General features: G+C 42.6%; 1 protein-coding gene across 4 annotated transcripts in view; it reads left to right on the forward strand.

Annotated features, from left to right (window-relative positions):
- ip6k1 (inositol hexakisphosphate kinase 1) overlaps positions 1 to 14296 on the forward strand; it is a 31032-nt gene that overhangs the window by 11994 nt on the left and 4742 nt on the right. For 3 of the 4 annotated variants that reach the window (XM_079680427.1, XM_079680429.1, XM_079680428.1), the window contains exons 2-8: positions 5045 to 5290; positions 5607 to 5752; positions 6233 to 6359; positions 8807 to 9041; positions 10157 to 10338; positions 12679 to 12860; positions 13738 to 13971. In XM_079680427.1, the coding sequence (XP_079536553.1) occupies positions 5636 to 5752; positions 6233 to 6359; positions 8807 to 9041; positions 10157 to 10338; positions 12679 to 12860; positions 13738 to 13971 (1077 nt within the window). In that variant the 5' untranslated portion in view covers positions 5045 to 5290; positions 5607 to 5635. The remainder of the gene's footprint in view (positions 1 to 5044; positions 5291 to 5606; positions 5753 to 6232; positions 6360 to 8806; positions 9042 to 10156; positions 10339 to 12678; positions 12861 to 13737; positions 13972 to 14296) is intronic. The other variant, XM_079680430.1, reaches the window with a different exon arrangement.

Raw genomic sequence — 14296 nt, forward strand, 5'->3', positions numbered from 1 at the left:
TGTCATAATAAAACAAAAATGGTTTTGTACTCGCATTGTTTACGCATCCTGTGTCATGGTTTCAAATGCTAATCATTTATTGTGGTTTTTGTTTTGGATGATACTCAGTAACACACGGGCTTTGATTTCATTCTGCTGCTCGTTGTATTCAGTAAATCCTGAATATCAAATCATCCCTTTAGGTTATTATTGACAATGATTTAGTATTAATATTTAATTAGTTGAGTTTTAAATCAACAGAGAGCTGGGTTGACATATGCGGTTGGTAAACAAAACCATGAACTGCATCTTTCAACATGTGTTGGGGAGTGAAGTGTGTTTCAGGAAGTGTTCCTAATGATATAGTAGTTATTTTTTTATTTACCCATACATTTTGGGGGATTTATAAACCAAATGAGTTACAACAAGACATATTTTCTGACCCTGACAGACAGTGCTGCTGCATTCCCGGGTCGCCAAGGATGCTGGCGTTGTTTGTTCGCCGCTCCTCCGCCCCAAATATTGTTCTTTAGTCCAGATTAGAACCTCTCCTGTCTGGCTCTCTACTTTTGAAACGTCAGTCATCAGCAAAAATATCAGATGTGTTGTCATCTCCAACCTGCTGGCTCTTTCCTGCTCATCGGTCCCTAGCCCGCTAGCTAGCTAGCATTATCGGACCTAGCAGGCTGCTACCTAGATGCTCCTCGGCTCCCTGAAGTCTGCCGAGCTAACAATTCTGTCTCCACCCTAACTCCAGCCTAACTCCACCCTAACTCCGCGGCTCGTGTGGGTCTTCCCATCCCGCTGGGATCAGCCGGCTTCCCCGCTGACATCGTCTCTCCCTGCCGCCTACAGCCGGTGGCTAACAAGCTGGCTAACAAGCTAGTAGGCTGGACACCCGGCTCCCACTCTGCACCAGGCTGTCAGCCCCTCCTACGATTCTCCTCCGGAAACCACTGGAATCATTCTCCTGATATGCTGTGGATTATCACTCTCATTTTATCTGGACTCACACCGCTCCTTCTTCTACGGTCATCCGGCTCCTGGTCTCTGCTGTCCGGGTCGCCAGCATTAGCTAGCTCCGTGCTAGCGCCACTTCACGGGATCATGCCGCCGCTCTACTCCCTGTCAGATCTCCACTCCTTTAATAACCGCCTGCCTCCGGACTGCATGGACATCCTCGCAGATAACGAAATACTCCGCAAACGCCGTCCTCCACACAGAGGCTCTGGCCGTAAGTTTTTATTTCATTCCACGTCTCCACACTCCATCCCGTCCATTCGGTCCTGTCACGCGCCCACACTACGCCATTACAACAAAAAACACGTGAATCTGACCAATCTCTTTCCACTTCCCCGGTCCACACAACCCCCCCCCAATGCAACGTCACCTCAGAGCAGCCCTGCTCAACACACGCTCCATCCACAATAAAAGCCACATTCTGAATGAATTCATTAAAGACAATAACCTGGACTTTCTGTATCTGACCAAAACATGGCAAAAGCCCCTGGACTATTTTTCTTTAAATCAAATCACCCCAGCAGGATTCACATACATTGACAAACCTCGCCCACAAGGGCGGGGTGGTGGTATAGCTGCTATTATCAAAAAGGAAATAAAAGCTACCATAATCCCCATCCCTGATGCTTCTTCATTTGAACACCTGATCTTTAAACTCTCTGGTCCCACTCCCCTGGTCACAGCCATCATCTACCGTCCCCCGAAGCCAAACCCCTCCTTTCTCTCTGACCTCTCTGACATTCTCACTCAGCTTTCTGCCATATCCCCATCTGTTCTCCTCTTAGGGGATTTTAACATTCATATTGATGACCCGACCTGCAAATATGCCTCTGAATTTAAGGAAACCCTTCATTGCTGCAACTTCTCTCAACACATCAACTTCCCAACACACAGCCGTGGTCACATCCTGGACTTGGTCTGCTCCACTGGTCTCACCATCCATCATCTGTCCAGCCTCAATCTCCACATCTCTGATCACCTGGCCATCATCATGGATATCAACATCCCCATCCCCGCCCAAAAGCAAAAACGCACAATAACCTACAGAAACCTCAAATCCATCTCACCTTCAGCAATCACTGCCTCCATTACCTGCAAGATGTCTGCCTTCCCCCCCCACCACTTTCTGAAAACCCATCTGAACTTGTGGACTATTATAACAGCACCCTCTCCTTCTGTCTCAATGAACTGGCCCCCACAAAAACAAAAAAATGTCTCTTTCATACACTCCGCCCCCTGGTATACCCCCGAACTCCGCCAAATGAAATCAAGGAAACGTCAACTTGAACGCCAACACAAGAAAACCACACTAACAGTCCATCTTCAAATCTACAAAGACTATCTCCAGCAGTACAGTAATGCACTCAAAGCAGCCCGGTCTAATTACTACTCACAACTCATTCAGTCTGGCTCCAGCAACCCCAAGCGTCTGTTCTCCACCATCAGCAAACTTCTCAAACCCTGTGACAACGCCACCTCGTCCTTCACCACCAAACAGTGCAACTCCTTCCTTTCGTTTTTCCAAACCAAAATCAGCAACATTTACAGCAATCTGACACCCTCATCAGCACCCCCCACCTCCTCTCCTGGCTCCCCCCCCTTCACCTCACAGCCCCTGTCCCACTTCTCCCTTGTGACCCCCATGCAACTGTCCAACTTCATGACTGGAATTAACTCCACCTGCACACTTGACCCAATGCCCTCCAAATTTGTTAAAGAGAGCCTCCCTGCCATGTCCCAGCTCATCGCCACCATCATTAACTCCTCCCTCAGATCTGGATCAGTTCCCCCCTCTCTCAAACTGGCTGCTGTCACACCCATTCTCAAAAGACCTGGACTCACACCTGACATCATGTCCAACTTCCGGCCCATCTCAAATCTCCCCTTTCTGTCAAAAATACTTGAACGTGTCATTGCCTCACAACTAAAATCCCACCTCAGCTCCAATGACCTCTTTGAGCCATTTCAATCCGGTTTCCGATCAAAACACAGCACAGAAACAGCTCTTCTGAAAATCACAAACGACCTCCTCCTCTCCTCTGACTCCGGCAACCTGAACATCCTCATCCTCCTCGACCTCACCGCAGCATTCGACACCATCAACCACACCATCCTGCTGTCCCTCCTCGAATCATCACTCAACATCACTGACACTGCACTCTCCTGGCTGAAATCCTACCTCACCGACAGACATCAGTTTATCAACATCAACAACTGCACCTCCTCCACTGCTCCTTTGTCCCAAGGCGTCCCCCAGGGTTCGGTGCTTGGCCCCCTTCTCTTCATCCTTTACATGCTCCCCCTTGGCAAAATAATTTGTCGCCACAACCTTCAATTTCACTGCTACGCCGATGACATCCAACTTTATATCTCAACAAAAACCATCACCCCCACAACACACTCCACTCTCACCAACTGTCTCTCAGAAATAAAAGCATGGATGCAAACAAACTATCTCCAACTGAACAGTGCCAAATCAGACATCATCATCATCGGCCCCCCATCCCGTATCAAAGACATCCAGAATTTCAACTTCACCATTGACAGCCACACTCTATCTCCCCCCCCTCACATCCGCAACCTCGGAGTCATTTTCGACAGTCAGCTCAAATTCAACCACCACATAAATCACATCACCAGGACCACCTTTTTCCACCTCAAAAACATTGCCCGTCTCCGCCCATCACTCTCCTCCTCTGCTGCTGAAATCCTGATTCATGCATTCATCACTTCACGACTCGACTACTGCAATAGAATCCTCTATGGCATACCATCCAACCTCCTCAATAAACTCCAACATATCCAGAACTCTGCTGCCCGCCTCCTCACCCACACCCGCTCCCAAGACCACATCACTCCCATCCTCCAGAACCTCCACTGGCTCCCCGTCCGTCAAAGAATCCACTTCAAAGTCCTCCTCATAACTTACAAAGCCCTCAACAACCAGGCCCCCCCCCTAACTCACAGACCTGCTGCACCACCACACCCCTTCCCGCTGCCTCCGCTCATCAGAAGCCAACTTCCTATCCATCCCCATCCGCACCAATCACCGGACCTGGGGGGACAGAGCCTTCTCCGTCGCTGCCCCCTCCCTCTGGAACTCACTCCCACAACCCATCAGAGACTGCACCGACCTCACCACCTTCAAAACACTTACAAAAACTCACCTCTTCAATCTGGCTTTTCATGTGTGATTGTTTTTGTATTATTTGACTTTAACTTTAACTATATATTTATTTGTTGTTCCTTTCTTCTCTTTTCTTTTTTTCTTCACTATTATCTGTAAAGCGTCTTTGAGCACCTGTAAAAGCGCTAACAAATTAAATCTATTATTATTATTATTATTATGTCCTCCTAATTTAACTACGTACAGAATAAAAATGTATGTCTGCATTTGAAGATGATCTGTGTGTGCGTGCGGACACACGATTTTCCTCTGTGGGACAGTCTCTCAATGCTGACGTGCTGAAACAGTTGATGTCAACTGTTTGTGGCAACATGCCCAGAAAACGGTGTTTGTGTTTTATTTTGATAGCGGGTTGAAACATCATGTGTCAGGAAGTTTGTCCTAAAATGTGTTTTTGTCAGGCTGTTGTTATTCTGAACATGCTCCACCAGTTCAAATCAAACTCAACCCATTGTTTGAAAAAGAACCCTGAGATAACTTCACCCATCTTAAGAAATAATAATTTTAATCATTTGTATTTCATTTTATATTATAAATATATATTTTAGTTTTTTTAATATTGAATGTGTATGTATGTATATACACTTATTTAAATTGTACTTACTTTATAATCATAATTGTATTTGTAGGATGTGTGTAGGCCCAGGTTTTTTTTGTTGTATTGTACCTGTCAAACACATTTCTGCATTTATCCCCAAAATATAACCGCTCTCATTAATATTTGTTCTATTAACAATGGATCTGATGACTGTTTGTAATGATCCTCCTTTAGCTCTTTAGATTAGTTTTAGTTGCAGCAGATTCACAAATATACATAATATAAACTCAACTGGTAATTTGTATTTCCTCTCTCTACAGGAAGTGGTGACCCTGACACCCTGATTCCCCCTGCCTCCCTCCCCAAAGTCGTTGCCCCGCTTCCCACCATCCTGACTTGGGTGCCCGTGCTGCCAGCGGTGGATTAGAGTACTCTGATTGGAGGCTTTGCGAGGTGGTTTTTCGGTCTGGCGCCGCCTCCCCCAGGGGCCGGCGTGCGCTCCCAGCAGCCCGTGGTGCCCTGCGCCCCCCCCTCCCCATCACTGCACTCCAGAGCCAATGCCCAAGGTGAAACCAGGACTGCCCTGAAATGTAGTGTGATACTCAGAGGACATAGAATACATCGTTGGTTACCTTTTCAGTATTCTCATGTTAAATAAAAGATTTCACTATTTTCTGACATTTTATAGACTAGAATAGAATCCCTATCAATAAAGGAAACTAATGAAAGGGTAAAGCACCACTGGAAATCAAATATGTTGGCGACGGGTATTTTCAAACAAATCGGCCATCGTAAGAGCATACTTCATCTAAAGAGTGCTCAACTGTGACATAAATCCACATCAGTTTTCTCTGACACCTTAAATCCTTCTCTCCTCGGCAGGAGGAGGCGCGGTCCGTCCTCCAGGAGCCATGTGCCTCCCTCACACCAACAACATGGAGAACAAGTTACAGGGTGTGGCGCAGGGGGGAGGGGCTACACTACGATCACGGCCAGGAGGCGTCCCACTGGAGCCCTTCATACACCAGGTGGGTGGCGGTGACGTGTGTGACGGAAAAGCTGACGTTATGTTCCAGCTCAATGCTGATGATACAGTTCTTTTTATGAGAAAAAAAACCTTCACGTCCAGGATTTTTCCAAAGAAATGCGCTGACGGTGTGCTTGGAGAGCCTTATTCTGGTGTTTCATCCAAAAAACAACAAAATGACCTCTAACTGCCGTGATTTGACAGATCTGCATCGCCCTTTTACTTTTTATTATCGATTGGTGTTACCCTCTATTTGTTGACATTGTTTTTCACCATAAGCAACAACGGGAAGATTTTGTTTGAATAAAGTTCATGTCTACATGAATGATGTCCCCAGCGATTTTCTGAGAGTTGAGATATTTTCTACAGCACTCGAAGCAGCTGCACATAAACGACAGAGCACTATATGGACAACCATAGAGTTTCTGTCATTTTTGCTATCCTCTGTCTGTTTTTCATGTGTGTGTGTTTGTGTGTGCAGGTGGGGGGTCACACCAGTATGATGCGTTATGATGACCACACGGTGTGTAAGCCTCTGATCAGCAGAGAGCAGCGCTTCTACGAGTCTCTGCCTCCAGACATGAAGGAGTTCACTCCAGAGTATAAAGGTCAGTCACAACTCACTGATTTGAAGTATTACTGTAGCCATGGCTGCCAGCTGGATTTTTGTTGTATATCCTGACCTATACAAATCCTATTATATGATGAGCAGTTCAAATAGCTACACAAAAAAAAAAAAAAAAAATGTAAAACATATTTCAATTTGTCATATTCATTTAAGGATGAGAAATGCTTTGAGTGAAAGTAAAAACATGTGCACACCGTCTTGCTTACTGCTGGACTAAATGATTTGATTGAAATGTATCAAAATCAGATTAAGGTAAAATAAGATAGGAGAAGATAGGATAAGATGAGGAATTCAAACGAGGGTAATTGGAATAACATATAAGAGACAGTATATATAGCAACATCTACAAAATGTCAACATATTTACTGATAAGAATTATTATGAATATGTTAAATATATATCCAAGTAAGTTGATATGATGTGCCTGTAAGATAAGATAAGATATCTCTTTTTCAGTGTTTGCATGACAGCAAGCTTTTATGTTTTAATTTAATGGTTGATTATTATGAGGTTTTTTGCAACACCCCAAGATATGTTGCTTCCAGGAAAATTCAAGTCCCTTTTTTTACAAACAAATATTTGTGGGCTTTATTTCCTTAGTAATAGTAGTACAGTTGAAGATAGACAGGAAATTAGGAAATAAAGGGCATGACTTACAGCAAAGGGCAACAGGTCAGAGGCCGCTGTACTTAAATCAAATGGGCTTCCAGGTCAGCCCCTCCTGCTACCCCGTATTTCACACACTGCTCTAAACTGTCTTTACTGCTCTGGGTTCAGTGTCTGGTGCAGAACCAGAGAGAGACGGAAGTACGGATGTTTACTCGCAGTGAAGTGTTCTGGCTGCTCTGCTCTCCATCACCAGCCACATCATGTAGCTGCTCTCACTCGCATTTGCTATAGTAACAGACCCAAACACACTCTGACAGACCACACACACACACACACACACACACACACACACACACACACACACACACACACACACACACACACACACACACACACACACACACACACACACACACACACACACACACACACACACACCTCACCCTCTCCTACATCATGTGACCTTATTATCATTTAAACAAGCAATGTAAAAGAGGAAAACATTTCACAAGAAATGTGTCAGGTCACAAGATAGCATCAACAAACAAACATTTAGTTATGAATATAATGCAGTCTTTATTATGATATGTAAAACAAAACAGGAGCTGTTCAACATTGCGAACATTCCTTAAGTACATAGCGGTTTCACAAAGGAAACTAAACATAACGGTTGCTTACTTCCAAAAACTACCTAATTTAAAATCTTCTATAGTTATTTTAAGGCAAATTATAATTCCTAAATATTTTATGGTTAAATATCATTTTTATTAGTTCCAGCTTTTTTCTTCGTTGCTGCTTAATGCCACTTGCCATCAATCGTCATTATGTTAACCAACAGCTCTTTATTTAATCCATTTTGCAGTCTCAAGAAACGCAATGCATTCTGGGGCGTTTGAGTAAATCCAATAATCCGATATCTTCTACTCAAAAATTCTTTGAAAATGGGTTTACATCAAGGCATTTCTCACATTCTCAAAATACCAGATACTATACAGTTGAAGCCGCTGCATACTCAACTTTAGATCATAATGAGTTTAAAGTCAGTAATGCGAAAAACTCTAAACGACTTTTGTTCATAATTGTAAAATGAATATCTAGATTGTAATTTAGACACATTGTTTTAGACATTAAAAACATAATAATTAAAGAAAATAATATTCTTTGACATTATAGACTAACAATATTATTAATATAAAATGTGTTAATAATATAAGATATTTTGGAATGGGACATACCCTCAAAAAGGTGTGTGCTTAGCTGTGGGGCTTACAGTAATCATATGCCAATATGTTTAGACACCAAAGCGCATTAAACCAGTTGCCAGCAGACAGTGAATCTACCGCTTAATGTGCAGACATTTGTGTCGATCAATGTGCTTACAAACACCAATGTGATTATTTTGAGGTGGTCATGATTCAAAGGTTAAACATCACTGTTTATTATTTTTCTATTTACCTTGGTGCATATATTCCCACTACACTGACCTGCAGCTCTCAGATTATCTTTATTCCCACCAGTTCACCTTGCTGGTGTTGGCGGTCCAAGTGCCATGACAACAGTGATCCATAAGGAGTCTATATTTAGCCCGCCTGGACCTCTGCCCACTACCATTGGTAGTTAGTTGGTAACAGATTGAGGTTTGCCAACGATAATGTCTCTGACCCTAACCATGTGTTTGACAGTATATGTGTTATTGTGCTTCAGTTATTGTAAAATGTATTTTCCAATGTTTTCTGTCTTACATTTTTTTTGGAACTGCCATGAAGTATCATCAGATCGTATCTGACCTTCCTGTCTTTATTTTCTCCCTCCTGTCAGGTGTGGTGCTGGTTTGTTTCGAGGGCGACTCTGACGGCTACATCAACCTGGTGGCTTACCCGTATGTGGAGAGCAACATGGAGGGAGGGCCCTGCGAGCACGAAGAGCGTGACCCCCCCGAGAGGGAGCAGCCGCGGAGGAAACACTCCCGGCGCAGCCTCCACCGCTCTTCCTCTGAACACAAGGAGGATCGGCCCGACAGAAGGGAGTCACATGACCCAGAGGCCTCTGATAAGTAAGATCATATTACTGGAAGAAGTTGTTTTAGAGTTGGAAACATTTTAAACTGGTTAATTTATACTTATTTATTATTTAAATGTCAAATTCGTTCAACAACCTTTGTTCCAGCTTGAGGATTGTATTATTTGTTCTGTTTTATATGATAGTGAATTACATATCTCTGGAGTTTGGTCTGTTGGCTGAAAGATGTCCCATTTGGCTCCGAGAAATTGTGACAGGCGCCATTTTCTGACATGTCGAAGACATGTATTGACCCCTCAAACAAATAATAGAATTTAGAACGATTTAAAAGAAATAACATTGCATCTGTGGCCACGAAGCTTAATCGGAAATGTAGTCGTTCATCACTCTACTGGAGTCTTGATCCAGTCCATAATGCCAAGCTCACTCTTTCAACGAGAGGCAGCCAGAATGCAGCTTTAATATGAACATTTGAGGGAATGTGTTTTATTTCTATGGCGTACATTTGCTGTACATTGTAGCCAAACTCACGTAGGGTCTTTACAAATGTTTGCCAGTGCAGTGCATGAATTATAATTAAATAGCGATCTTCATATTTTTCCTCCTTCTCCAGGTCAACATTTTAATTTGTCTAATACTTTGTTTTGTGACCATATACTCTACATTTTCCACAGACTAATGACTTCCTCATCTGCTGTACTTTGTTTTCAGTGCTGATGTAATGCTGTCAAAGACAAGTGTTAGCATGCTAACACTTGAAAATTAGATAGTAAGCATGGTAAACATTGTACCTGCTAAAAATCCGCATTTTATAATGCGGACGTTCGTGTTTAGCTAGTTTACAGTTAGAAACTGCTGCCTCTCAAAGCTGCTGGTATGGCATTTTTGGTCAGGGCATTTGATTAATTCATTTTTGTAGGCATGTAAGAAGAATTTCAGCAAATGTAACAAAATGAATTTTAGACTCAACTAGATGAAAAAGATGTGCGCAAACTGAGACAAATTGCTGCTGGCAGTGCAAAATGTAGGTGAACATGTGCTGTAATCACAAAATAGACTTTATTTGAATATCTAGACTTTAATTTAGACAGATTGTTTGGACTTTTAGAAATGACCAATCAAGTAATAATCCTCTCTCCTCCTCTGCAGTCTTGCAGAGCTGAAGAGTCCACGGCTCGACCCGAAGCTGCACTCGGACGTTCCCTTCCAGATGTTGGACTGGAACAGCGGTTTGAGTTCAGAGAAGATCAGCCACAACCCCTGGAGCCTGCGCTGCCACAAGCAGCAGCTCAGCCGCATGAGGTCCGAGTCCAAGGACCGCAAACTCTTTAGTATCCTTTCTCAACCAACCACATCCTCCCATTCTCACTGTGTGCTTTGCATTTCAATCAAGGGGTAGTTACTAGCTTTCCCACGGCTGTCAAAACATCAAGTTTACACGTTATAATCATTTTAGAGAGTCGATTCAATGAACCTGAAATTAGTCATTTAATCCAATGAATGTTCTTATTTAAAACGTGTAGCTCTTGAAAATAAATGATACCTTAGATTTGTTTTCGTCAGACTACCTTTTCCAACATCAAAAATAAACTTGACCTTGTTGTTGATAAATAATGCAAAAATATGCGTGAAGGCCTGCTGTGTCACAGCACCTGAGGGAATGTGGCTGTAGAAATGATATAAATGTGTTAATACAAGCACTGAGTAACTCATGTGAATCGTGCTGGCTGAAAAATATCATCCAGGAGAAACCCACTGCCCACTTTTTGGAGTTGAAGTTTAGAGATGCAAAACATTTGAAGTAGTCAATTGGGCTTGGGAAACACTTATCAAAAATGTTTTACCATTTTTGATAAGTTTTTCATCCTAATAAATTATTTATTCATTCAGTAAATAACCGACGGATTATCAGACGATAAAAATAGTTGTCAGTTGCAGCCCTGGTGGAGTGTACCAATGCAATGAGAGGCACTGAATGTAAATGTCAGTGAGACTAAGGAGGAGGTGGTGAGGTTATCAGGCCAAAGGTCATGTTTTGATCTTGAGCTTCAAAGAGAGCAGCTGTTTGGAAAGCACAACAACACACACACTGTCCTCAGCGAGGTCCATCTGTGTCCAGGCAGAGCAGCTCAAACAGCCGGCTGTGGACGGGTCAGACTGTCAGCTTTTCACTTCGTCTGTCCTGTGCCTAATCATATTTATCCACTTCTTAAGGCCTGACTTCTTCTTCTTCTAACGTTTTAATTTAACTAAATCATTTAAACTTACTTTAGTTCCCACAAATACGTTTCAGCAGAGGCGGCGGGTACTGTAGGCTAGGGATGGCTAAGCCTTCCCAAATATTTGTGTCACTGCATCCTGGTAAAATAAAAATATAATGTATAATGTTTGTGTCTTTGACATTAGCGCTGCTATGCAGCCACCTGTGGCCTGTACTAAGAAGCCAGTTCAACAGACCCTGGATATGTTTGAGTTATCTTAACTAACCCTAACAAACGAGATCTCGCTAAGCGGTCCTACGACGCTGGTTATCAAGTCGGTAAATCAAGCCAGGGATCCTCTCTCCAGCTGAGAGCGCGTTCACGTGAAAGGGGCGGGGTTAGCTACATTTGACCAATCACAAACAGGGACAAGTGTACTGACAACGCATCGTCATACTTCATTAATGAAAAGTAAACTAATATTAGACAAATATGAACTTTAAACATCCATGACTTAAATTTATAATCCAGGATACAAGCCACATAGCTGCAAGGTGAATACAGAATAACTGGTTAAAAAATAACTACCGAGTCTTTGAAAGCGTACAACAGTTTTATGATATCACTGCCCCATTTTAGACACGAGTGGATCTGACTTTGATTACATTTGAGTTGAGTGTTTCGTCAACCTAATGTGTTGTAAGTGTTGCACGGCCACATACGGCTCGAGAAGCTGACTCAGATAAGGAAATATATGATATTGTGATATTATATGATCGATGATCTGATTGATGATGTGATATGAATGATAAGTGCGACACGTCGGCGTCTTCTCTGCATACGGCAGTTTAAATTGTATTTCCTTTATCCTGTAATAAGACTTGATAGATTTAAACTCAGCACACTGAGCTCTGATTGGTCAGCAGGCGGTGCTTTTACTGAGTTGATCTCTTTTCTATAGACGCCGGAGGCTAACTTTGTACAAGAGAAAAAGAGACTGAAACGCATAGGCATAGCAAATGTTGAGTTTGATCTTAGCAACTATTTAAAAATGGTAAATGAAAAGAGACTGAAACGCATAGGCGGCGCATGAGGCTCAGGTTTGGGAAGGCTAAATAACAAATAATAAATAATAAACCTGAGCCTCACGCGCCGCCTATGCGTTTCAGTCTCTTTTCATTTACCATTTTTAAATAGTTGCTAAGATCAAACTCAACATTTGCTGCAGAGGTTAATGTGGAACAAAATGGTCAAAGAATGGAATTATAATTCCTTATTGGACCTTTGTACACTTTTCTTTGTGCTTCTAGAATTGTTACCATATTTTATTTCGTTTTTTTTTCTGAATTAAATGCAAAGCATAATAATCTGTTGTGTGATCTTCTCCACGCCCATATAACAAGATGGGTGGAGAAGATCAGGAATGATTTGTTTTAGAAAGAAAAGTTTGCTCCTTGACCGCATCGTTTGAACCAGAGTTTCTGCTGTTGGAGAACGTGGTTCATCACTTCTCCTACCCCTGCATCCTGGATCTGAAGATGGGCACCAGGCAGCACGGAGACGACGCCTCCGAGGAAAAGGCGGCCCGGCAGATGAAGAAATGTGAACAGAGCACTTCAGCCACGCTGGGAGTCAGAGTGTGTGGCATGCAGGTACAGCAACACCTTTACAATGATCAGCTGAGGATGAAGGGCGAAGTAATACAGGCTCCTTTCTCTGTAGGGCACATGTCAATTTGAAATCCTTTAGGTTTGTACATTAGTCTTTGAAAATACTTAAATGTACATACACAGACATGGGTCATTGAATGTTGAATGTATATATTTTCTGCAAGAAAACAAATATAAATTATTTTTTATAACAAAAAAAACGAGTAAAACTTTAGTTGAAGTTGCAACATTTTTAACGCCCCACCTGCCTGATAGACGCTTGTCCAAATAAAAACATTGTTGTTACAGACATACCTTACATGCAACTCTGCTGTGTGAGGTTGTGCCTGAAATGAACTCTTAAAGTTTGTGAATTTGATATCATGGAAAGTTTTGGAACACCGTCTGCAAAATGACTGCTTGGGGAGTAAGGGTTCGCATGTAACATAAAAGAAAGATATTATCAGATTACTGTTATTACTTATCTATAAGCTGTACTGTTCTGTAGGTTAACACTTTAAGTGTCTATACGCCTACTGCCTGAATCTGCTTGGTGAAAAACCTATACATGAGTTTGTGTGAGCTTAATTGTATGTATTAAACTAGAGAATTTTCTGTCAGCTCAGACTTTCTGCTTTTTTAAACTGTAGTATGTGCTCATGTGTTTCATTGTTGGTGTATAGACTACTGCCTGAATAGGTTACTGATACAACATATTTTACAGGAAACTAGTATTTGTAACAGAATACATTTTTAAAGTAACCCCTTCGAACCCTGATTGAACAACTGAAGGCATCAAATGTCTAATCTTAAATATGAACATTTGTAGCGATGCCGTCAGCAGCAGGTGTTTGACTGTTCCCACTCTGTGTCCCTGCAGGTGTACCAGCTGAGCACCGGTCACTACCTCTGCAGGAACAAGTACTACGGCCGCGGCCTGTCAATCGAAGGCTTCCGCGAGGCACTCTTCCAGTACATGCACAACGGGAAGGGTCTGAGGCAGGACCTCTTTGAGCCAATCCTGAAAAAGCTGCGCAGCCTGAAGGAGGTGCTGGAGAGGCAGGCGTCCTACCGCTTCTACTCCTCTTCACTGCTCATCATCTATGAGGGAAAGGTGAGCTCAAGTTTTAGAGACGATATTTCATGCTCATTTTCAGGTTCATATTAGTATTCAGTGTCTGTACTGTGACATGTCTCAATGCTTTAATATTCAAAAAGCTCTTTATTTTTCTCATACTGCCTGTGCTGCAGCACCTCTTTTCACCCTCTGTCTGAAACCAGAGCCCAGTCTGCTCTGATTGGTTAGGAGGCCGGCTCTGTTGTGATTGGTCAACCGCTTAGAGATGTCCCAACCTTTACCCTATCATGTACAATGTGTTGGAGCGCTAGCCAATAGAAGCACAAGTTTTACATAGTTATGTCACCATTTTAAGGAAGTA

The sequence above is a fragment of the Notothenia rossii genome (genome assembly GCF_949606895.1).
Source record: "Notothenia rossii genome assembly, chromosome: 5".
NCBI lineage: Eukaryota > Metazoa > Chordata > Actinopteri > Perciformes > Nototheniidae > Notothenia > Notothenia rossii.